A 24454-nucleotide genomic window follows, 5' to 3' on the forward strand; every position below is an offset into this window, starting at 1 on the left:
GGGTCCTAGCAGTATGAGAGGAAGGTCAAGGTCAGAAGTGGGCCTCTTGGCTCTGCCGCTCAGGAGGCGCTCTCACACTGCAGGTGGACATAGTAATAACAATAAGAAGGTGATGATAAATGATGGAGATGTGTGTGTGTGTGGACACAGCCACCCTAGGAGCTGAGTGCTATGGTCATCTCTATTTCTCAGAGGAGAAAACTGGGTTTTGGGGGTTGGGAGGTGAGAGTGAAGGCCCCGCAGAGCAGCCCTCAGACCGGCACGAGGGGCAGAGAGAGGAACGGCGGCCGAGACACTGGAAACTGTAGACCAAGCAGCCATGGACAGAAGTGTGGGTGAAACAGAAAATGGAGATACTTTCCTTGACCTGAAGAAGCAACCGGCCTCCAAATCCCCCCTTCACTATACAAAAAATAAGGATTTCAGCTCTGGGATGCCCACAGACATCAGTGTCCTCTGTATTGATGTTTCCTTGAGAGGCGAACTCCCCACAGGAATACGCTTTAGTGCGCTTGCCTAGGGAGGAGCTCTTGGGTATCAAAGAACTCCCTCATTCCAAACAGAGGTCTTCGTGCCTCTCTGAGAAATACGACAGTGATGGTGTCTAGGACCCTGAGAAGTGGCATGCCTCCCTCTACCCAGCTTCAGGGTGGAGCTCGCCAGTGGAAAGTCTGAAGAAAGAGTTGGATACAGATCGGCCTTCCCTGGTGTGCAGGATAGTAGATCCTCGAGAGCATGTGAAAGAAAATGACTTAGATGTTGTTCTCAGCCCACAGAGACGAAGCTTTAGAGGGCGCTGCCACGTGACAGCTGTTGTTAGCTCCCGGCACTCAGGAAGCCCATTGGATAAAGACAGTGACGTGCTCCGCCTGCTTGGCGGACGAAGGATTGGCAGTGGGAAGGTAATCTCTCCTCCGACCTTTGAGAAGGATCACCGTCTTAGCCATAAGGACCTGCGAGACTTGAGACACAGAGACCGAGAGAGGGACCACAAGGACAAGCTTTTCAGGAGGGAGTTTGTGAATAGTAAGCCTGTCTTTGAGCGAAGAAGAAATGATTCCTACACAGAAGAAGAACTGGAATGGTTCTCAGCTGGACCCACAAGTCAGTCTGAAACCATTGAGCTGACTGGCTTTGATGATAAGATACTGGAAGAAGATCATAAGGGGAGAAAAAGAACGAGGCGACGGACAGCCTCTGTGAAGGAAGGCATAGTCGAGTGCAGTGGAGGAGTGGCCGAAGAGGATGAGGTGGAGGTCCTCCTCTAACAGGAGCCAGCTGCTGACCAGGCAGCGCCAAGGGATGTCGTCTTGCCCGAGCAGTCCCCAGGAGAATCTGACTTTAATGAGTCCTTTAACCTTGATAAGGTTCCATGCTTGGCTTCAGTGATAAAAGATGTTTTGGGAGAAGGGTCCGTCTCTGCCAGTTGGTTCAGTAGGTGGTTCCCTAACCTGAGCTGATCAGGAAGCTGATCCAGCAGTCTTGGGTCAACAATGCATGAAGAGCTGGAGAGACTTGCAGGTCTGGAACAAGCCATCCTCTCTCCCAGACAGAACACGGGGAATTATTTTGCTCCTATACCATTAGAAGACCATGCTGAAAACAAAGTGGATATTCTAGAAATGCTACAGAAAGCCAAAGTGGATGTAAAACCCCTCCTTTCCAGCCTTTCTGCAAATAAAGAAAAGCTTATAGAGAGTTCACATTCAGGGGTTGTGCTTTCGGTGGAAGAGGTAGAAGTAGGGCTCAAGGGCTTGACGGTGGACTAGCAGGTGTAGAATTCGATTCCCTTTGTAGCGGAGCATTTAGAGGAGACCCTGGGTACTGTGAGCAGCAATCCACAGCTCAGAGAAGATGGAGATATGACTGTGTTCAAAAAGCCAGTGAGGGGGCTTCCCTGGTGGCGCAGTGGTTGAGAGTCTGCCTGCCAACGCAGGGGACATGGGTTCAAGCCCTGGTCTGGGAAGATCCCATATGCCACGGAGCAACTAAGCCTGTGTGCCACAACTACTGAGCCTGCGCGTCTGGAGCCTGTGCTCCGCAACAAGAGAGGCCGCGATAGTGAGAGGCCTGCGCACCGCGATGAAGAGTGGCCCCCGCTTGCCGCAACTAGAGAAAGCCCTCACATAGAAACGAAGACCCAACACAGCCAAAAATAAATAAATAAATAAATTTTTAAAAAACAGGGATTCTTGGGAAAAAAAAAAAGCTAGTGAGCACCATGAAGGCAAGTGGGACTTTGCCTTCTCAGCCCAAAGTCAGCCGAACACTTGAAAGCCATCTGATGTCCCCTGCTGACATTCCAGGCCAGGCTGTCCCTGAGAACATCCTGCAGGAACTTCTGGGTCCACCTGTTCAGAGACCTGCTTCTTCCAATCCTCTGAGTGGCCTTATGGGGGAGCTTGGAGCCTAAGACATCTTTGCTGGGCCAAAGAGTACCCTCTCTTCCCTCGTCACAGGTGTTTCAGACAAGAGCAGACTCAGCAGACTACCTTGGTCCCAGAATACCATCACCAATTTGTTTCACACCAGGACCACAGCAGCTTCTCGGAGATCCATTCCAAGGCATGTGCAAGCCCATGAGCCCTGTCACAGCGCAGATGAGCCAGCTAGAATTGCAACAGGCAGCTTTGGAGGGGCTGGCCTGCCACATGACTTTGCGGTGCAGGCAACAAACTTCTACCAGCTTGGTTTTGGTAAACCGCAGGTGGACAGAACCAGAGATGGATTCAGAAACAGGCGACCATGAGTGACCAAGTCACCAGCATCTGTGCACCGAGGGAATTCCTCTTCCCCTGCCCCAGCCGCCTCCATCACAAGCATGCTTTCTCCTTCCCTCACTCCTACCTCAGTGATTCATAAGATATACGAGAGCAAAGAGAAAAGCAAGGAGGAGCCAGCATCTGGAAATCAGCTCTCGGTGACAGTGAAGAGGACACTCAGAAGCCCAGTGAACAGAACCTTCTGTCATCCAGGTCTGTGCCCACTGCTGATCAAGACTCTTCTCCCACCACAAACCCCAAACTGTCAACCCTACAGTGGTTTACATCTTCCACCCCACTATCCCGGACCAATCGTTACACCAAAGAACAAAATTACCGACCTAAAGCAACTGGGAGAAAAACACCCACCTTGGCATCCCCAGTTCCAGGAACACCTCTTCTCCACCCTGCCCACCAAGTCCCCCTTGTCCCCCACGTCCCCATTGTTCAGCCTGCTCTCCAGCTTCACCCAGGGTTGGTCCAAAGGATGCTGGCCCAGGGAGTACATCCACAGCATCTTGCAAGTTTGCTCCAAGCTGGTGTGCTCTCTCCTGGGATGGACCTGAACCATTTACAGGGAATAGCTGGCCCAATCCTGGGTCAATCCTTTTACCCTTTACCTGCCACTAGTCACCCTCTCCTAAACCTTCGTCCCAGGACACCTCTGCATCTGGCAATGATGCAACAGCAGGTACAGCGCTCAGTTCTTCATCCTCTAGGATCTGGTTCCCAGGCAGCTGCTGTCAGCGTTCAGACGACTCCTCAGAATGTGCCCAGCTGGTTAGGCCTGCCCCACGTGCACTGCCAGCTAGAGCACCGCCCCAGCCAGAGGAGCAGTTCCCCCGTGGGCCTTGCCAAACGGTGTGGCTCAGATGTGCTACAGCAGCCCCTGCCCTCCACGCCCGCCAAAGTCGTCAGTGTAGATGAATTGGAGTACCGACAGCGAGCAGGGCAGCAGGCTTGCCTAAGCAGCTTCTCGTGGAACCCTGGTCAGGACTCTGCTTCCTCATCTCATGTTGGTTTATGGGCTCTTACTTTGCAGCACTCTGTGCGAAGCTGTTTAAGGGCACCCAGGCACCTGGTGTGGTCTGCATTATGATGGAAGGAACTTAACCGATCGAGTGGAGCCTACATGGTCTGAATACAAGATGCAGTGTTGTCAGTCCCGGAAACAGACTTTTTTTTTGTAAGATATGTGAATGAAGTGTTGATGTCTTCACCAAGAGGTGGCACCTTAAGAGTTCCGAGGAAATAAATGTATAGACCCTTATGTACAGACCTGTGTATAAACAACTTTTGTACATACATATAGGATAGCTTTTTTGAACTTATACAGCTGTACGTAAAAGTAGCTGATACTACCTTTACGTAGTAAAAGTCAAGGCATCAGCTCCCCCTTCACCTCACCTGGTTCCATTTTCAAGCCATGAAGGAGGCACATACTGTGCATGCTCTCAGATTTCTCCATCCTACAGTTGCCACTGAGTATCATGCGCCTTTCATTCTTACATATTTACATTCACCTAAAATGTCAAGTAGTTCTTTTCTAGAAGTGCTGAACAGAGATAAAGGGGATTAGAGGATGATTTTATCCCATTTAAAGGTAACCTGCAGCGAATGGGAGTAAACAGACTGCTTGGCAGCTCCACTTCATCCGCCTTCTCCCTCCAGGCTCCTGCCCTCCTGCTCCCCGTCCCCACCTCCTCAAAGGCGTCCTGGGAGCTCTGGACATGGGAAAGGTTCACACATCCATTGGGGACCTTGCCAAGACCTGCCTTGCAGAAATCCAGTTCCCACATTCATCTGGTATGAGGCAAATTGTCAGTTAAAAGGCTTCAATTGTCTGGAAAAATAAAGAAAATGAGAGCCCTGAAGCCTTGATCTGCAATGCTAGCTGCAGCTGCCTTGTGGCAACATCTGAGAAATCCTCTGTGCTTCCCAGGTCGCAGGCTCTTTGGTGCCACCTGAGAGGACGCCAGGCTCTGAACAGGCCAGCAGGGCACAGTTAAAGCAGGGACAGCAGACATGTTAGCTTCTGATGCAAAAGAGCCACAACCCTTACACATTCAAATGTGGACCTCATCCCTGGAGGGGGCAGTCAGGGCTGAGGAGGGACAGGGCCTCCTGGGATTTTTGTCACCTGGGCTTAGGCTTCTGTAGCATTTATAGGTCAAAAATAGTCAAATATCAATCATTTCATATTGTAAGACCTAATGCATACTCTGTTTCAACTCCACAAGAACACTGTGAGGTAGACATTTTGATCCCTATTTTATGGAAAACAGAGGCCCGAAGAAGCTAAGTAATTTACCCAAAGTCACACAGAAAAGAGTAGTCAGAATTTGAATGCAGAGATTAATCGAGGCCCTTTCTCCTGTGCCTATCATCTCTCCTCCCGTCTTAAATCTGCTCTGTTCTTTGCCCTGTTCCCCAGTTGAGCCATGCTTATTCTGGCCTGTTTCCTCTGCTCAGGTGATTCCTCCCTCCTGAAATCCTGTGCCTCTTCCCTCATTTATTCTACAGATATTTATTGACAAACTACTATGTGTCAGGCTTGTGTGAAAGCTGAGAATAGTTTTATAGTTTAAAAATTGAATAAGATGCTGAAGAGCTTAGCAATCAGTGTAGACAAAGGACACTTCTATGACTTCAGCTATACGTGTTCAATAAGATTTTTAAAAAGGAAATAGATAGTGACTTAGAGAATGAAGGCAGTTTTGCCCAGCACTCTGCATCTCAATGGTATGTGCTAACTTCACTGCCTGGTCCTATGTGAGATGTAATGCTGTCTACTGGCCAGGTGGGAATAGAAGGAACAGCACAAGCAAAGGCACAGAGGTGCATAAGGGGATGGTAAAAAGCTCCATGGAGCTGGAGTATCAAGTAGGGAGCAACCTCATGGGGGTGAGCAGAGTAAAGCAGAGGGCCAGGAGATGAGGTGAGGGGGTCAGAGGGGACATGCAGCAAAGGCCCTTGAATACCAGGCTAAAGGGGATAAAGTTTATCTCGTAAGCCAAATGTGTTCGCTGGCTTGCCTCCCTTGAGATACGTTGGGGGGGTCAGAGTAGGGGTGAAGGGAGAGCAGATGTAGGCAGCCTCAGACCCCTTTTTCACTCACTCTGAGAAGCTCTATGGCCATCAGTTGTAGATTCGGGGGTTCTATGTCGAATTCAATTTTGAAAAAAATGGACTCAATGATAATGACATAAAAATATACATAAAAACCACAGGGAAATTATGTGAGATTTTTGCTTCTGGCCATGATGAACTAACAGGAATGGAACTTACCCTCCCATGTTAAGCAACTAAGAAGTGAACAAAACATGTCAAACAATAGACATTAGATAACTGGCTGCACAGGATTGTGATCACAGGGAGAAGGGAAACAAGTTAACTGAGCCTTATGACTGTCCTGGCTCACTCCCTGGAGGTGGCTTCCAGGCTGCAAAGAATGAAATGAGAATTCCAACAGAGCCTGGCAGTTTTGATGATTTGAGGAGAAAGATACCAGAGTTTTGAGAAGGTCAATGTGGCTAAAACTGGGAAAACAGACCACTGGAGAAGAGGGAGCTGCACAGAGAGGGAGCTCCAAAGACGTACAGAAGGATCCCCTCAAGAATTTATGTGAGTAATGATCTGTGTACACGTGACAGGAAAGTGCCCAGAGCCAGGGAAAGAACCAGCAGCATAGGGAATACAGAGAAATTCTTGAAGATTTCACAGGGCTGGGGAGCACTTTTGTTCTTGTCTGCTAGAGTGGAAAGACCTCAATATAAATAAAACATGATGTAGAAGCCTCAGAAGGCTATTGGATTAGAAATGGTGTTAATTAGCCCTAAAATAAACTCTGTTCTCTATCTGCTGTAACAAACTTAAAAGCAAGTCTCAAATGTATCCAACTGATTTAAAATAATTTAACTGTTTCCCTGAAGAAAATTCAGTACTATTGATAGAAATATGAAAAAATCTAGCAGCCAAAAACACATAATCACAATGTCCAGCATCTAACAAAAAATTACAAGACATTCAAAGAAGCAGGGAAATACGACTTATAACCACCAAAAACAGACAAACAAACAAACAAGCAAACAAAAATAGAAAGGAATCCTAAAATGACAGACATATTGGAAATAGTAAATAAGGATGTTAAAACAGCTACTGTAAATATACTCTCTATGTTTAAGAAAGCAAAAGATAATAAAATCAGGCTGTTTAAAAAACCCAAATAAAACATCTATAACTGAAAACCAATAATTTCTGAAATGAAAAAAAAAAATTGTTTTTACAAGTGATGGGATAAACAGCATATTAGATTCTGAAACAGAAAAGATCAGCAAAACTGAAGACATAACAAAGGAAATTATCCAAAATAAGTCAGAGAGAAAAAAACCTGAAGAATTAAAGAATGAATAAAATATCAGTAACCTATGGAACAACATCAAATGGCCCAACATACCTATAACTGAAGTTCCAGAAGAAGAGGATATGGGGGAAGGTTGGGGACAGGAAAAAATATTTTGAGAAACAATGGTCAATGAATCACAGGAAGACGGCAGAGAAAGAAGCACCAGGAATCTGCCTCCCCACCTAGACGGCAATTGCACTGGCAGAATCTGCCTGGTAGCTGTTTTAGAATTCTGGGGTCTGTTTAAGGTTTTCAATTTCCAGGGGAGGTCTTGGATAGTAAATTCTGGTTGAATTAAGCTCTTAGCACAGTGGCAGCACCCATCCCCCATTCCCAACCAGGTGGGAGGAAGTTATGCACACGTTCTTCAAACAATTTGAACACAACTTGCAGGAGCCAAGGTAGGCAAAAAGGACCCTGTCCTCTAAATGTCAGAGATCAGTGCTCTGATCACTGATTGATGCTTCTGATGACAGAGGTGCAAAGAGGTGGGCAGTCATTCTTGTGGAACCTCCACTAATTGTTGCAGGCCCCTTCTCCTCCAGCTGAAGTGATTGCCAGGGGACCTAAAGGGCTGGCACTTTTTTCCTCCCATTTTCATTATTCTCATTTTCCCCTTTTGGGAACCAGACATTAAAGACTAGAACATTCAAAGACAATTACATATATGGGGAAAATTAGAAAGTGACCATGCATGCCCAGGGAGAGATTCAAAAAAGACCTGAGAAGACCTTTAGTTTATACCTCAGGCTGATCCTTAGCACAGAGACAGCTTACAGCAATTAATCACTAAAACAATAAACAGCCAAACAAAACAAAACTAACAAAAACATAATCCCTGGGGGAGTGGGAGAATCTAATTTCAAAGTTCTCACATCATTAGATTTAAATGTCCAGTTTTCAACAAAAATTATGAGGCATACAAAGAAACAGGAAAGTATGCTCTATTCAAAGGAAGAAAATAAACAGAAACTGTCCCTGCAAAAAAAAAAAAAAAAAGGAACAACAAACAGTTGATAATGTTGTAACAATGGTTTGCAACTCCACCTTTTGTTTTCCACATGATTTAAGGAAATAACACATTTTAAAAATTATTAAGCTAAAAGTTTGTATTATTGTAACTTTGGTTTGTAACTCCACATTCTGTTTTCTACATAATTAAAGCCTCTAATGTATTTAAAAGAATTATGAATTTATGTTTTGAGGCACACAATGTGTAAAAAAGTAATTTTTGACTTCGGAATCAAAAGAGGTGGAGACAGAGCTATAAAGGAGCAGAGTTTTGTAAGTTATTGAAGTTAAACTGATATAAATTCAAATTAGAGGACTTCCCTGATGGTGCAGCGGTCAGGAACCCGCCAGCCAATGCAGGGGACACGAGTTCGATCCCTGGCCAGTAGGATCCCACATGATGCGGAGCAACTAAGCCCGTGCGCCACAACTACTGAGCCTGTGCTCTAGAGCCTGCGAGCCACAACAACTGAGCCCTCGTGTCACAACTACTGAAGCCCGCACTCCTAGAGCCCATGCTCTGCAACAAGAGAAGCCACCGCAATGAGAAGCACGCCCACTGCAACAAAGAGTAGCCCTGCTCTCCACAACTACAGAAAGCCCGCATGTCACAACAAAGACCCAATGCAGCCAAAAATAAATAAATAAATTTATTTTAAAAAGTTCAAATTAGAGTGTTATAATTTTAGGATGTTAACTGTAACCCCATTGTAACCATAAAGAAAATAGCTATAGAATATACACAAAGAAACTGGAAAAGAATTTAAACATTTCATTACCAGAAAATAAACTAAACACAAAAGAGAACAGTAATATAGGAAATGAGGAACAAAAAAAGCTGTAAGACATATAGAAAACAAATAGCAAAATTACAGAAGTAATTTAAATGAATTAAACTCTCCAATCAAAAGACAGACATCAGCAGAATGGATAAAAATACATAAACAAACTATTTACAAGAGATTCAGTTTAGACCAAAAGACACAAATAAGTTGAAAATGAGGGAATGATAACTAAAAGAGAGTAGGAGTGGCTGTATTAATATCAGACAAAATGGATTTTAAATTTTAAGAGTCATAAGAGACAAAGAAGGACATTATACCCTAATTAAAATTTCAATACAGCTGATATATAATTTGCAAATAATTTTCTTCCATTTTGTGGGTTACCTTTTTACTATGTTGACATTCTCTTTTGGTGCACAGATTTTAAAATTTTCATGAAGTCCAACTTGTCTGTGTTTTTTCTTTTGTTGCCTGTGCCTTTGATGTCATATCCAAGAAATTACTGTCAAATCCAATGTCATGACACTTTTGCCCCATGTTTTCTTCTAAGAGTTATATAATTTTAGGTTTTACATTTAGGTTTTGATCCATTTGGGGTTAATTTTTGTATATGGCATTAGGTCCAACTTCATTCTTTTGTGTGTGGATGTTCAGTTTCTCCAGCATCACTTTTTGAAAAGACTCTCCTTTCTCCATTGAATGATCTTGGCACCCTTGTCAAAAATTATTTGACCATATATGCAAAGATTTATTTCTGGGCTCTCTATTCTGTTATTTCGATCTACATGTCTGTCTTTATGCCAGTACCAATCTGTTTTAATTACCGTAACTTTGTAGTAAGTTTTAAAATCAGGAAGTGGGAGTCCTCTAGTTTTGTTCTTCTTTTTCAAAATTGTTTTGGCTATCCAGGTTTCCTTGAGATTCCATATGAATTTTAGGATAGATTTTTCTATTTCTGCAAAAAAATGGGATTGGGATTTTTAAGGATTTCATTGAATCTATAGATTGCTTTGACATCTTAAAAAATATGAGAAAATGGAAAATCTGAATAGATCCAAAACTAGGAAGAAGATTGAATCAGCAATCAAAAATCTCCCAGAATCCTTAATGGAAAGAAAGATTAAATTTTAAAATATGAACATAGAATTGTATACCCAGTGGAAATATTTGAAAATGGAAGCAATGAAGACTGTTTCAGAGTAGATGAGAGAATTCAACACCTGCAGACCTGCCCTTCAAAGAATGTTGAAGAAAGTCCTAGGGGTACAGGAAAATGATAACACATCGTAATTAGGATCTACACAACTGAAGGACAAGAGCTAGAACGGTAAACATGATTTTTTCTCATATTTTACTCTTTAGGATGATTGTTTAAAGTACAAACAATAACAGTGTATTGTGGGCTTTGTAATATATGTAGAAGTAAAAGGTAAGAAAGCAATAGCACAAAGCATGAGGGGGGAAATGTAAGTTTACTGTTATAAAGTTCTTATACTATTATAGTATTATTTACAGATAGATAAATTAAAGTTGTACATTATAAATGCTTGAGCAACCAGTAAAAATATAAATAAATATAAGTAATATAGCTAATAAACCAATAATAGAGATTAAAATGAATTTATTAAAATTTAATTAATTCAATGGAAGGCAGTATAAGTAGAATAGATATGGACAGATGGAGCAAACAGAAACAAATAGTAATATGGTGGATTTAAATCCAACCATATCTATTATTACCTTAAATGGAATGATCTAAAAATTGAAATTAAAAGGCTAAGATTGTCAAGATACCATTTATAAATGCATTTAAAACATACTATATAACATATACCATTATAGAATGTCACATGAAGAGATAAATCTAGCAAAACATGTGAAATTTTAAAAAATATATTGCTGACAGAAATTAAAGGAAGCCCAAATAAATGAAGAATATCCCATGTTCATGGAACTGAAAACAATATTATGAAGATGTAAATTATCCCAAAATTGACATACAGATACAATGTGATCCCAATAAAAATCTCAACTAACATTTTGTTGAAATGGACAGTCTGACTGTAAAATTCATATGCATCAAGAATATATAAAGAGCACTAACAAGTCAACAATAAAATAGGTAGAAGATTTGAATAGATAATTCACTAAAGAAAATATATAATGGCATATAAGCATTTGAAAAAGGTAATCAACATCATTGCTATTAGGGAAATGCAACTTAAAACCACAAGGAGGTAGCACCATACACCCAATAAAATGGCTAAAGTTAAGAAGCCTGACAATACTAATTGTTGACAAGAATGTTGAACCTCTGAAATTCTCATACATTGCTGATGGGAATGCAAAATGGTATAACTTTAGAAGTCAGTTTGACGATTTTTTAAAAGTTAAATATGCACCTACTATATGATTGACTCATTCCACTAATTTACCAAGAGAAAAGAATACAAACATCTACACAAAGACTTGTGTGAGAATATTTATAGTCCCTTTATTCATACTAGCCAAAAACTGGAAAAAAAAGTTCATCAGCTCATGAATACATAAACAAAATGTGGAATATCCATACAATGGACTACTGCTCCAAAAAAAAGATAAAAACAACTGATAAATGTTATAGATGAATCTTAATGTCGTTGTGCCGAATTTTAAAAAGACACAAAAGACTAAATACTGTACAATTTCATTCTCATGAAATTTTAGAAAAGAAAAAAACTTAGTGACAAAGCAGATTAGTTGACAAAGGCTATGGGTTATTGGAAGGGATTGACTGCAAAAGGGCAGGAAGGAATTTGGGGGTTAATGGAAATGTGAACACTGTGATTGTGGAGATAGTTAAAAAACTATATACATATGTCAAAACTCATCAAACCGTACAGTTAAAATTGCTGAGCTTTATTACGTCTACATCATCTCAATAAAATTGATTTTTTAAAATATACCTAAAGTATCTTCCAACATAAGTCCAGACTTCGGGGCATGTAAAATGCAGGCTGGAAAGACATATATATCCCCAATATTCAATGCCTAAAGTGCCATCTCTCCCTAAGGAGCTAACTAGAGGGAATGCCTGCTTTCCTCTTTCTGCTCTCAACTTGCTGGCTGACATTGGGACAAGTCAGTTCTTCCTCCTTGTGTCTCAAAGGTCCCACTTAAAAGGATGAGGTGACTGGGCACTCAGAGGGTCAGGCTTGATGACCCAGTCCTGCCAGGAAAACATGTGCTGCCCACTCTCCCCCTGCAAGCAGCAGACCTTCCCTCCTCCCTTTCCTGGAAATTCCCACCACCTGGGCTCTGGGCTGCAAGACAGTGATCAGTTTTGCCTATTCTGCCCATTCCACCCAGGAATGCCTGATGCTCTGTAGGGCTGGTGCTTGCATATTCTGGGACCCCAGGCCCTCTGGGAATCCTGCACACCTGTCACCCCCTTAGCCACTTACCCAGGCAGAGTGCCCCAGGACAGAAACACAGAATAAGTTTTGGCTAACTCCCTCATGCAAATAGGTGCTAACTCATTCCAAGAGGCCAAGGGCCCTTAAAACAGGGAGTTTGCATATAATTGAAAATACCTTTAGCACCCTATTGATGGCTTTCCCCCGATTGCTCTGCGACAAAATGAAACAGTAAAAGATATTGATTTTTTTCTGGCAGGAAAAGGAGGAGGAAGGTTGAGTCTTAAAATGAAATTATGGTTATTGTTCTCCTGGTAGCATTTCTTCTGTGCTGCCATGACAGATGGCTTTTTAAGTGAAAACAGATTTGTATTTCATTAGGACACTTTAGTCAAAAGATCAATGATGCTCTGGGAACTGTTCTGCCAGTCGCGGGGGCGGATGAGCCCAGTGAGAAGCCTGCAAAGATCCAGCTAAAATTAGGCAGCTGCCAACAGAGGCTGGATTTGCAGTCATAGCTCATCGATTTCCAAAGCAATGCCAAAACCAGGGGAGTTTTATTGGTCTGCTTGTTCTATCTTTGCAGGGAAGGGCCTTCTCTAATATGGTGGTTCATCCTCTGGGGAAATGGAGCTCTTTAAAGGCAAGATTAATTTTTGGCAGAGTGTGGGGGAGTAGTCAGGGTGTCGTGATTGTATGTCCATCCTTAACTTGTAGCATAATTGCCTGGCTGCATTGTTATCGTTATTCTTAGTTACCCTTTGTGAAGTATCCCCTTCCCCACCAGCATCTGTGAGCCTGAGAACTGGAGAGGGTTTCAAGAAATGTCACATCTGATGGATGGACAGACTGCAAGAGGCCAAAGAGAGGGAGGGACCAACAGGTACCCAGGCAGAGGCGAGAAGGCCCCAGAGGATGGAGAAGCCATGAGAAGTGGAGCTGAGCTTCAAGCCCAAGGTCAGCCTAATGCCGAAGTCCCCATGCGTCTGGGTCCATCCTTCTCTGGTCAGCTCCTCCTCCTGTCTGCTCTCCTCTTCCCCCTCACCTACCTGGCTGTGCTGTTTTTCCATGGCTCCTCCATCTCACCTTCTCACCTCTGCCTGGGTACCTGCGGGCCCTCCCTTCCCTCTGGCCTCCTGGATCCCATCCACCCATCAGGATGTGGCCCCTTCTCAAACCCTCCCCAGTTCTTAGGCTCACAGTGGCCTGTGGCACCTGTCTTCCCCCTCTCCAGCAACTCACCTAACCTCTCTGCCTTTGGCAGATTTCCTGATTGTTTTGAGGGACACCATAGCTCAGGAAGAAGAGGATCAATCTGCTTTAGAGCCAGATAGACCTGGGTTCAAGTTCTGCTCTGGAATTTTCTAAGCTGGGTGACCTCAGTGAGTCACTGAGCTGCGCTGAGTGACAAGCCTACGGAAGGAAAGCGGTACCCGAGGGCAGTGAACTCCAGGTAGGGACGGGGTCAGGCACAGGCTCCTGAGAGGCAATTCTAGCATCAGATGGAAATGGGTGGGATGGACAACACGGAGTGGCATGTAGAAGCACGAAGAGCACGGACTTGCCAGGCAGCGGAAGCTTAGGCATTTAGAGTGGGGGGTTTGGAAAACAGACTTCCTGACTTTGAATGCCAGCAAATCCATTTACCTCTGGGTGACTGGGGGTCAGTTACTTTACCACTCTGAGCTTCAGTTTCGTCATCTGTAAATGGAGATGACCATTCGCCATACTGAATACGGGCATTTAGAGCAGTAACAGAACTCAACAGGTGTTAGCTGCTGGGTGCAATCAGAGTCCCAGGCTCCAATTGAGGCTCTGTCATTTCATAGCTCTGCATTGTTGGGTAAGTAACTCAACCCTCCTGAAACTGTACTTCACAGGGCTGCTGGGGGAGGGGTGAAGTCCCAGGTGTGAAGCACCTCACCCAGGGCTCAGTCCAGGTGCGGAACTGAAACAAGACATCAGGACCCACCCAGACAGATCCCACCAGCCTCCCAGGGCCTGAGAAGCAGGCATTTGCTTGCAAGAGAGATGGTTGCTTGTTCCAGAAAGGAGATGGACGAAGGAAAAAGAAATCACAATCCTCCCTCCCAACTTTGTAAACATCATTGATTTGAGGCGGGAGTCACTTCAGGGCTGCAGATGCACTGACTGATTGGGCCTCTCAGTGTGATCTGGGCTGCGCGTGCCATCAGTTCTGAATCTGCCCTCCTGGAAGGTCTGAGATGAGAAGCGTGGCTGGCGAGTGAGAGGCGTGAGGATCAAGCTGCAGCATGAAGACTTTAAGCCAGACACCAGCAGGAACCTCCTTTCTGCTGCAATTTATCAATTGCTATATTTAAGCACTCCAGGAATCTAGAAACCGTCCTTGTCGTAATAATAACTAGGATTTACTGAGAGCTCATGATGGGCCGGGGCTGGATCTAAGTGCCTTCACCCATTGGCTCCTGGGATTCTCGCAATAGCCCTATGAGATAGATGATTTTATTATCATTCCCATTTTACAGATGAGGAAACTGCAGCTCAGAGGATAAAACTGGGTCAAGATCACAGCTAACAACTGACAGAGCCAAGATTTAAACCCAGGCCTGGTTCCAGAGGCTCTCTAGGCCTGGCTCTCCTAACCACCATATTGCACTCCCTTTCTTACTCTCCTTATTCATTCATCCATCCATCCATTCATCCATTCACCCATCCATTCATCCATTCATTCATTCATTCATCTTCCATCCATCCACTCATCCATCCATCCATCCATTCATCCATTCATTTATCCATTCATCTATTCATTCCTTGGCCATTACAGACCCCTGCTTGGTGCCAGGACTTGTGCCACTCCAGGTGCACAGAGAAGAAGGAGGCCCAGGCCCTGCCACGTGTCTATGGCACCTGGCCAGGTGAGCTACACTTACCATGTGGTACCTGTTGGATGTCTCTCCTCCTCTCTCTCCCCTTGGTCTATGTTCCTGAGGCAACTCAGAGAGGTCTCCCCAGGGCCCATGCCCCTGTCTCCCAAATCTTTCCTCCTTCACCAATTCCACAACACCCACTGCCATGTACACGGGAGACTCTCAACCACTCCTGCAGAGGCTGGGGTATGCCTGGGGAGCGGTGCGTATCCATGCTACAGCCACAGCTTCCAGGGGAGAGCAACACCCCCATCTCACCAACTTCCCGGGGAGGTTTTGAGAATCTAAGGAGACACAGGCACATGTGGGCACTTGGTAAACTGTGCATCCACCCCTCCGGCCCCTGCCGAGTAAAGTCTTGGAATTTTTTTCTCATCCTTCACTATCCTTAAAGCTGCTCCCAATGGAGGCCAGATCCACAGAAAATCTATTTGGTGCTTCTGCTGCTTCGTTGGTCCCTGTGGAGCAGTGAAAGGGAGGAGGGGTGGCCCACAGGGGGACGTCACAGAGAGAGTGACCTCATCACCTGATCATCCAGTTCTCTGAGCCACAAACCTCCTGGCTCTGCAGGGATCATTTGCTTCAAATACAACAGCGGTTGCAGTATCTGTCATACCTGCCCCATAGGGCAAATGCCCAGTGAGACCTCAATTCACAGATCTACCCTCTTGAGTCTGAAATTGGGCTGTGGTTCACTGGGCAGCTCGGGACTTCCCTGTAGAAAGGGAAGGAGGAACTGCGGTACAATGGTTAGCACTGAGTGCTCTGTATACTAATCATAGGTCTAAATCTTGGGACTCACATCTCAGCCATGTCTAAGCCTCGTGTGGTAGACTCAGTGACAGCCCCCCAAAGATGTCCCTGTCCTAATCTCCAGAACCTGTGAATATGTTACCTCACATGGGAAAAGGGACTTTGCAGGAATAATTAAGTTAAGGATCTTGAGATGGGGAGATTATCTTGGATTATCCAAGTGGATCCAGCGTAAGCACGATGGGCCTTGTAAGAGGGAAGCAGGAAGGTCAGAGTAAGGGAACACGATGTAAGCAGGGGTAGAGAAGGACATATGATGATATAAGCAGAGGACAAGTTCAGTGCTTTGAAGAGGCTACGATGCTTGCTTTGGCATATACTCTTTTTTTTTTTTTTTTTTTTTATGGCTGTGTTGGGTCTTCGTTTCTGTGCGAGGGCTTTCTCTAGTTGCGGCAAGCGGGCGCCATTCTTCATCGCGGTGCGCGGGCCTCTCACTGTCGCGGCCTCTCTTGTGGAGCACAGGCTCCAGACGCACAGGCTCAGTAGTTGTGGCTCACGGGCCGAGTTGCTCCGTGGCGTATGGGATCTTCCCAGACCAGGGCTCGAACCCGTGTCCCCTGCATTAGCGGGCAGATTCTCAACAACTGCGCCACCAGGGAAGCCCGATGCTTGCTTTGAAGATCAAGGAAAGGTCAGTGAGCCAAGGAATGTGGGCAGCCTCTAGAAGCAGAAAAGGCAAGGAAGTGGGTGCTCCCCTAGAGCCTCCAGAAAGAATCAGCCTTGCTGACCCCATGACTTTAGCTCAGTGAGACTGAGTCTGGACTTCTATCTTCCAGAATTGTAAGAGAAAAACTCTGTACTGTTTTAAACCACCAGATTTGTAATAATTTGTTACAGCAGCAATAGGAAACCAATGCTCTTCATTTTCATCTGTAAAATGGGGGTTATGACATATACTCTAATAACTGTGATCTAACTGTGTGTAATGGTGTCAAAATGGCAGAGTGAGGAGTTATCCTGAGAACAGCTCTGGAGTCTGACTCCCAGGGGTCATCTGGGCTCTACCTTTTATGAGACACAGGACCTAGGCAAGTTGTGTCACCTTCTACACTGCCTTTATGAACCACTTGTCTGTTCTAGAGGGGATGAAGCTGTCTCTCACCTCTGCCCCGTGTACCCAGAGCAGTACCCTAGCCCCCACCAACCCCCTCATTCACTGTCACTCAATCTCCAGGCCTCGGCTGGAACACCACCTCCACTGGGAAGCCATCTGGGCCCTCCAAGACATGGCCAGTTGCCCCTCTGTGCTCTGGAAACAAACATCTGGGAACAAATATCTGGGGCACCCTCTCATAGCTCTTATCAGCTGCAAAACATATCAGTGAAGAATTATCCAGGGGCTTCCCTGGTGGCGCAGTGGTTGAGAATCTGTCTACCAATGCAGGGGACACGGGTTCGAGCCCTGGTCTGGGAAGATCCCACATGCTGCGGAGCAACTAGGCCTGTGAGCCACAATTACTGAGCCTGCGCATCTGGAGCCTGTGCTCCGCAACAAGAGAGGCCGCGACAGTGAGAGGCCCGCGCACCGCGATGAAGAGTGGCCCCTGCTTGCCGCAACTAGAGAAAACCCTCGCACAGAAACGAAGACCCAACACAGCCATAAATAAATAAATAAATAAATAAATAAATAAATAAATAAATAAATAAATAAATAAACCCAAAGTTTAAAAAAAAAAAATCACCACCTAAAATGATTTTAAAAAAAGAATTATCCTGCCCCTGCTCGGGACCAGGCCTGGTGATGGTCTGAATGAAGCAGACCCTGACCCTATGGAACACCTGCTCTAGTCTGCTGTAATCGCCTCCCGTCAAGTCCGCTTTCTCTCTAGCCTCTTTTCTTAGCGGCTGGGGGTACGAGGCTGGAGGTCATCGGTCTCCCTGGGATATAGCACTGAGCCCAGCACAGAGAAGGAACGTCACTGTTGAATGAAGAAAGTTTGGTCTGACCACTTCCTGGGACTTTCACCCTATTGGAACATTCTAAATATAAACAACTTTAGAGATGACCTAAGAGAAATTGAGACCCAGGGAGGGAAAGTGACTTGCCCAAGGCCAAGGCAGAACTGGCATTCAGCGAGTAGCCTGGTAGTGGACTGAATAGTGGCCCCCAAAAGACGTGTCTACTTGGAACCTCAGAATAAGAGTCTCTGTAGATGTAATTAAGGTAAGGATCTCAAGATGAGATCAGCCTGGATTAGGGTGGGCCTGAAATCAATGACAAGTATCCTTATAAGAGACAGAAAAGGAAACACACAGAGATGAAGCCCATGTGAAGACAGAAGCAGAGCTGAGAGTGATGCAGCCACAAGCCAAAGAATGAGCAGGACGGCCGGCAGCCCCAGAAGCTGGGAGAGAAGCGCGGAACGGACTCTCCCTCGGAGCCTCCAGAAGGAACCAACCTTGCCAATGCCTTGATTTCAGAACTTTAGCCTCCGGAACTGTGACAGAATAAGTGTCCGTTGTTTTAAGCCACGTGGTTTGTATAATTTCTTACCCAGCCCAGGGAAATGAATCCAAGCCTCTTCAGACTCCCCCTCACCTCCCTCCTACAGCACCACATCTGAGCCTTAGAACAACCGCAAGTTTGTCAGATCGTGAAGACAATTTATATTCCTCTAAAAGATAATGACTGCAGAAGATACCCTGATGTTTATAAATGCGTTAGAACTATGTTATCAGCACATAAAGTGCAGAAGTGTGAAGAGGGGAAGAAGGTTTCAGCCTGCCAGGCAGCGACTGACCCATCCTACATGTGCCCATGATGGGAAAATGATATGGATTTTGAAAAGGAAAAAGAAATACAATTTATTGAGATTCTACTGTGTGTATGATGCAGGGATGGGCAAATTATAAATTCATTTTATTTAATCAAACCATACGGAGCAGGAATTACTATTCCTAAGCCCAGCTCTGTGCCTGCTCCACAAATACCTGCTGCAGAATGAACCCCCATTTCACAGATGAGGAAACTGAGGTTCCGAGTGGTTAGGTGGCTCAACGGAGGCCTCTTGTCAAAGCACCTCTGACTCCCAGGTCAGACAGCCGAGGCCTCATCCTGGCTCTGCGCGTCACTGCAGAGTGGCCTGGGTAAGTCAGCATATTGTTCTGTGTCTCCATCTCCCCATCTGTATGCGGAGACAATAATATCTGTCTGCAGAGTTGCTTTAAGGTTAAATGCAATGACATGTGTTGAACTTCCAACACTGTTCTGGCTCAAAGAAGGGCTCCACGGGTGATGGGGAGATTGTTAGTCTCCAGGTAGAGCCATACCTTTTTAAAAATTTTTATTGGGGTATAGTTGATTTACGATGTTGTATTAGTTTCAGGTGTACAGCAAAGTGAATCAGTTATACATATACATATATCCACTCTTTTTTAGATTCTTCTCCCGTTTAGGCCATTACAGAGAATTGAGTAGAGTTCCCTGTACTATACAGGAGGTCCTTATTAGTTACCTATTTTATATATAGTAGTATGTATGTGTCAATCCCAATCTTCCAATTTCTCCCTCCCCCCCTTACCCCCCAGTAACCATAAGTTTATTTTCTACATCTGTAACTCTTTCTGTTTCGTAGATAAGTTCATGTGTAGTCTTTTCTTAGATTCCACATATAAGTGATATCATATGATATTTGTCTTTCTCTGTCTGACTTACTTCACTCAGTACGACAATTTTCACTCAGTATGACAATCTCTATCTTCACTCAGTATGACAATCTCTAGGTCCAGGACTGTCTGAGGCTGAGCTGGGTCTCTCTAGCACAAATTAGACGCATGCATCCAGCCCCAGATGCTTGAGCCACGGCTGCGTCACGGGCGCCTGATGGTTTGCTCTCCCCACTTGCTTCCTACCTGCCTTAACATTGAGTATCCAACCTTGACACACAGTCCTGCCCCAGGAGGGTCCTTACAGTCATTTCCAAGCTCCTCCACTTGGGCTTTAAGATCCAGCAGATCCAGGTGAAGTGTCAGAGGCAAATAAGGGTGTTGTAGAGAGTGGAGCCTTTGACAAGTACGAATAGAAGAATCACAGCACAGACTCTCTAGTCTTTTGGCGCAAAAATCCTTGACTTCTTCTGAAGATAGCTATTCCTTTGTTGAGAAATAGCTTCCTTCTTGTTAGTGGGCCTTGGTAAATACTACAGATGGCCCCTGACTTAATGATGGTCTGACTTACGATTTTTTGACTTTACAATGGTGCAAAAGTGATATGCATTCAGTAGAAACCATACAACAAATTTTGAATTTTGACCTTTTCCAGGCTAACGGTATGCTGTAAGATACTCTCTCGTGATGCTGGGCAGTGGCAGCGAGCCGCAGCTCCCAATCAGCCACACAATCACAGGGGTAAACAATCGATACAACTATTCTGTACCCATAGAACCACTCTGTTTTTCACTTTCAGTAGAGTATTTAATAAATTACATGAGATATTCAACACTTCATTCTAAAATAGACTTTGTGTTCGATGATTTTGCCCAGTTAATGTAAATGCAGGCTAATGTCAGTGTTCTGAGCATGTTTAAGGTCGGTTAGGCTAAGCTATGATGTTCAGTAGGTTGGGTGTATTACCTGCATTTGCAACTTATAATATTTTCAACTTACGATGGATTTCTTGGGCCATAACCGCATCATAAATCAAGGAAGATCTGTAATGTCTAAACATGGTACATCAGGTGACCAAGTGACCTGAGCTTCTCATCATGGACTGGATGTTGCCTGGGCCACCTAGCCAGAACATCAAGTGTGTGCAGCGGCAATTTAATATGGAGGGGAGATGGTATATAATAGACTGGGCGGGTCCAGGTAAGTTGCATGAGCAGGTAGCTCAAACTCCTTGCACATTGCCTCCCTGCCTGTGGCTTCATGGGGAGTCTCTTATGACCTGTTTATTGAAGAAGAACAAACTTCTTGTTGAAGAACAAACTCGAGCCTGGTTTATGGATGAATCTGCATGTTGCCATCAAACAGTGGATGGCTGTAGATTATAGCCCCACTCAGGAGGGATCTTGAAAGAAAGTGAAGAAAAATCTTCCAGTTTGGCAGAACTCTGAGTGTGACATGTCAGCACTCTGAGGTTGTCCCTGTCTTCCAGGCCTGGAATATGAATCTACACTAATTCATGGGTTTGGCTGGATGATCAGTGAATTAAAAGGAAAAGGATGGAAGATTTGTGACAAGGAAGTCTGAGAACAAGGTTCATGAATTTCTCAGAATCATCACAAACCATGAAGATACTATGTCCTGTGTCATTTAAAGGACATTCACTGCAGAGAAGGCTCTAAATAGTCATCTGAACAAAATAACATGCTTGGTGGATGTCACTCAGCCCCTTTCCCCAGTCACCCTAGCACTTGTTCAATGGGCTGATAAACAGAGTGGCCACAGTGGCAGGGAAGAAGGCTATGCATAGGTTTAATACAAACAGCTTCCTTTTACGAAGGGTGACCTGGCCAGCTTTACTACTAAGGGCCTAGTCTGCCAATAGCAGAGACCAACACTGAGCCCCCAGTATGATCCCATTACCCAGGGGAGACAGCCAAATGCTTGGTGGCATGTTAATTACATCGCAGCACTTCATAACAGAGGGGGCAGGATTCACCGTCACTGGAACAGACACACATTCTAGATATGAATTTGCCTTTCCTGTCCATAATACGTCTACAAGCACTGCCATTCTTGGGCTCACAAAATGTCTTATGCACCATGATGGTTCTGCACAACATTGTTTCTGGTCAAGGAACTCATTCCACAGGTCGGAAAGTGCCACAGTGGGCTTGTGCCCATGGAATTAACTGGTGTTTCCACATAACCTACCACCAAGAACCAACTAGCTTGTAAGAGAAAGATCAAAGGGCTTAGTGAAGACTTAGTTATGGTGTCAGTTGAGAGAGAACATCTTGGTCCTAGAATTCAAGTATTCTAAAACTCAAATGCCCTTCCCACCCCTGGCATCTTTAGCTGTGGGTTCTAGCCCTGCCCCTCAGACTGTCCTGGCTCAGGTAGAAGGAGGGGCTGACATGGACTTGACCCTGCCAGGTTTTGAGTTAGACTGAGCTGTTTCCTGAGTGTGACCAGAGCTGGGAGTGGGGAACCTGTTGTTCTAGATGCCACTAGGAGCTTGTAACAAGCACAAACTGGGCCATGGGGCCCCCTTGTCTCCTGGTTGCCTGCCTGCTGGTGAGCCAGGCGTGAAGGGTGGGTGCACTTCATCTCAGAACTTCTGAGAGCATCACGTATTTGGAGAGTTCAGCCAAGCTGAGCCCTTGGAAACTGGCTTCAGTGGCTGCCCCTTCCTCCCCAGTCGCTCCTACAGTCTTTCCCTCTTTTCCCCTCCTCTCCTTCCCTCTTCCTCTTGCTCCTCTCACTATTATTCTGGTCATTTTTCCTCCCTCTTCCTCTTTTTTCTCTTCTCTGCCTCTTCCTTCTTCTTTGCTCCCCTTGCCCCTCTGCTGTCTCCTCCGCCCTCTCTCCTCCCATCCCCTCCACCCTCTTCCCCTTCTATCCAGGACACCCTCCCCCTCTTCCATATTCCCCTCCCCCCTCCTCCAGCCCCTTCCCTCTGTTTCCACCTCCTCTCGTCCCTCTTCTCTCCTCCCTTTCCTGCTCACCCCTTCTCTCCCAGTCACTTCTCCTTTTCCTCTGCCACCTCCTTCTTCTCAGTTAACTCTCCTCTTCTCACTGCCCCCTCTCTTCTTTCACCCCTTCATCCTCCCTTTCCCCTTTCTAGTCTCCCCATGGATTCCCTCTGGCCACCATGGGGAGGGCCAACCTCCTCTCTAGTCTGCCAGGCCTCTTGCATTGCACTGAAGTCTCACTGCTAAAGATCCACAACCACTGGCTTGCCGCCAGTAAAAATAACACTCCCTCTCTCCCTTCTGTTCAGCTACTGCCTTCAGCTGTTTTGACTGAGCTTGCGCGAATCACTTTGTTTCTCAGCAGAACAACACTACCTAATGACATCCATCAGTCAAACAGTGTCTGTCCCAGCAGATACGTGCATCTTTGGCCCCGCATCCCAGCATCTGCTGTATCCTGAGGAAGGAGGGAGCCAGGCACTGGAACACCCGCCAAGGCTTCTCCTGCATGGGACAAGTGTGTCCTAGACCCACAGGGTATTTGACAAGAGGGCCCATTGAGCCTCTCACCGCTGGCCCAGCCCATCTTCCCCACATCATAGGAGATCATGCTGAGGTTCATGAGGAGGGCACAGGCTGTGAGTCTGCAGATCTAGGTTCAAATTCTTCCTCCATCCTATTCGCTGTGCATCCTTCACTAGTCTCTCTAACCCTCACTTTCCTTGTCTGTAAAATGGGGAAAATACTACCTGACTTGTGGGGCAGTGTGAAGGCAAAATGAGTTGATATATGAAAATAACTGTAGGTAGTCCTTGCCACTTGGCATATGCTCAATAAATGTTGCTTTTTTTAATCCCCTTCTGCATTGACTAAACTCTCAATGCAAACTATATTCAAACCTAACTTTTGACAGAATGTGCTCACCATCATGCATTTTCTGGATTGTATGTCGTGTTCTTCCTCCTATACCTGGAGAACTCTTAGTTATCCTTCAAAACCCACCCTCAAGTGTCACAGCTCCCATGAAGCCTTCTCTAACCATCCCACCTTCTCTGGTGGAATTAGTCTTTCCTTTCCCACTGTTACCACCCTCGTCAAAACTCTTTGGTGTCCAGAGACTGCTCCAATGAAGGAGTATTTAATAATGTTTGCTGCGGCACCATTGGACCTCACGGGTACCGGGCATGGGAAGCCGAAGGAATCAAGACAGCATCTCCCTCCTTCTCCTCTTCTCTCCAAGCATTCATATATGTCCTTTCTCTACTTCTCCAAACAGATTTTCTATGATGACTTTCTATTTTGCATGCAGGTGAAAATTCAACCTAACTACACATGACCTTTGGGTGTGACTAAGATGAAATATAGCTGTGAAGATGACAAGGGGTCTACACCTGGGCCAGTCAGTCATGATCAAAGGGGAGCCATCATGTAAGCAGTAAACAATGCCACACCTTCAGCAAAGTAAGAGCGCCGAGAGTGCTCAGAAAAGTGGTTTGCACATACTACGCCACATCCACCATACTTCCCAGGGAACTCTGAGCGTGCTGCTCTCAGAGCCCTCAGCACGTAGCATGAGGCTCGCATTCTTTGTTTGTCTGCCTTCCCACCAGAGAGTGAGATCCTCTTTAAAGCCCCAGCTTGCAAAACAAGCTGGGACAGAGCAGATGTCAAAATAATTTCCATGGCATGGCTGCAGGAACAGACAATGAAAAAAAGCAAAGGTTATTGTTGGGATGCTGCCTTTGATTAGAATTTGCTCCAAGCCCCTTATTCTTATAATTTGCATTATTTGGAGA

At 45.2% G+C, this 24454-nt stretch overlaps 1 protein-coding gene across 1 annotated transcript in view; it reads left to right on the forward strand.

Moving 5' to 3' along the window:
- Positions 1-307: 307 nt before the first annotated feature.
- The window catches only part of LOC137760541 (eukaryotic translation initiation factor 4E transporter-like), a 197549-nt gene continuing 173402 nt past the window's right edge, over positions 308-24454 (forward strand). Inside the window, 7 exon segments of the mRNA XM_068537522.1 lie at positions 308-411; positions 521-1883; positions 2210-2395; positions 2397-2640; positions 2643-2906; positions 2909-3751; positions 4434-4568. Of these exon segments, the coding sequence (XP_068393623.1) occupies positions 320-411; positions 521-1883; positions 2210-2395; positions 2397-2640; positions 2643-2906; positions 2909-3751; positions 4434-4568 (3127 nt within the window). The 5' untranslated portion in view covers positions 308-319.

The sequence above is a fragment of the Eschrichtius robustus genome, chromosome 3 (genome assembly GCF_028021215.1).
Source record: "Eschrichtius robustus isolate mEscRob2 chromosome 3, mEscRob2.pri, whole genome shotgun sequence".
NCBI classification, from domain to species: domain Eukaryota; kingdom Metazoa; phylum Chordata; class Mammalia; order Artiodactyla; family Eschrichtiidae; genus Eschrichtius; species Eschrichtius robustus.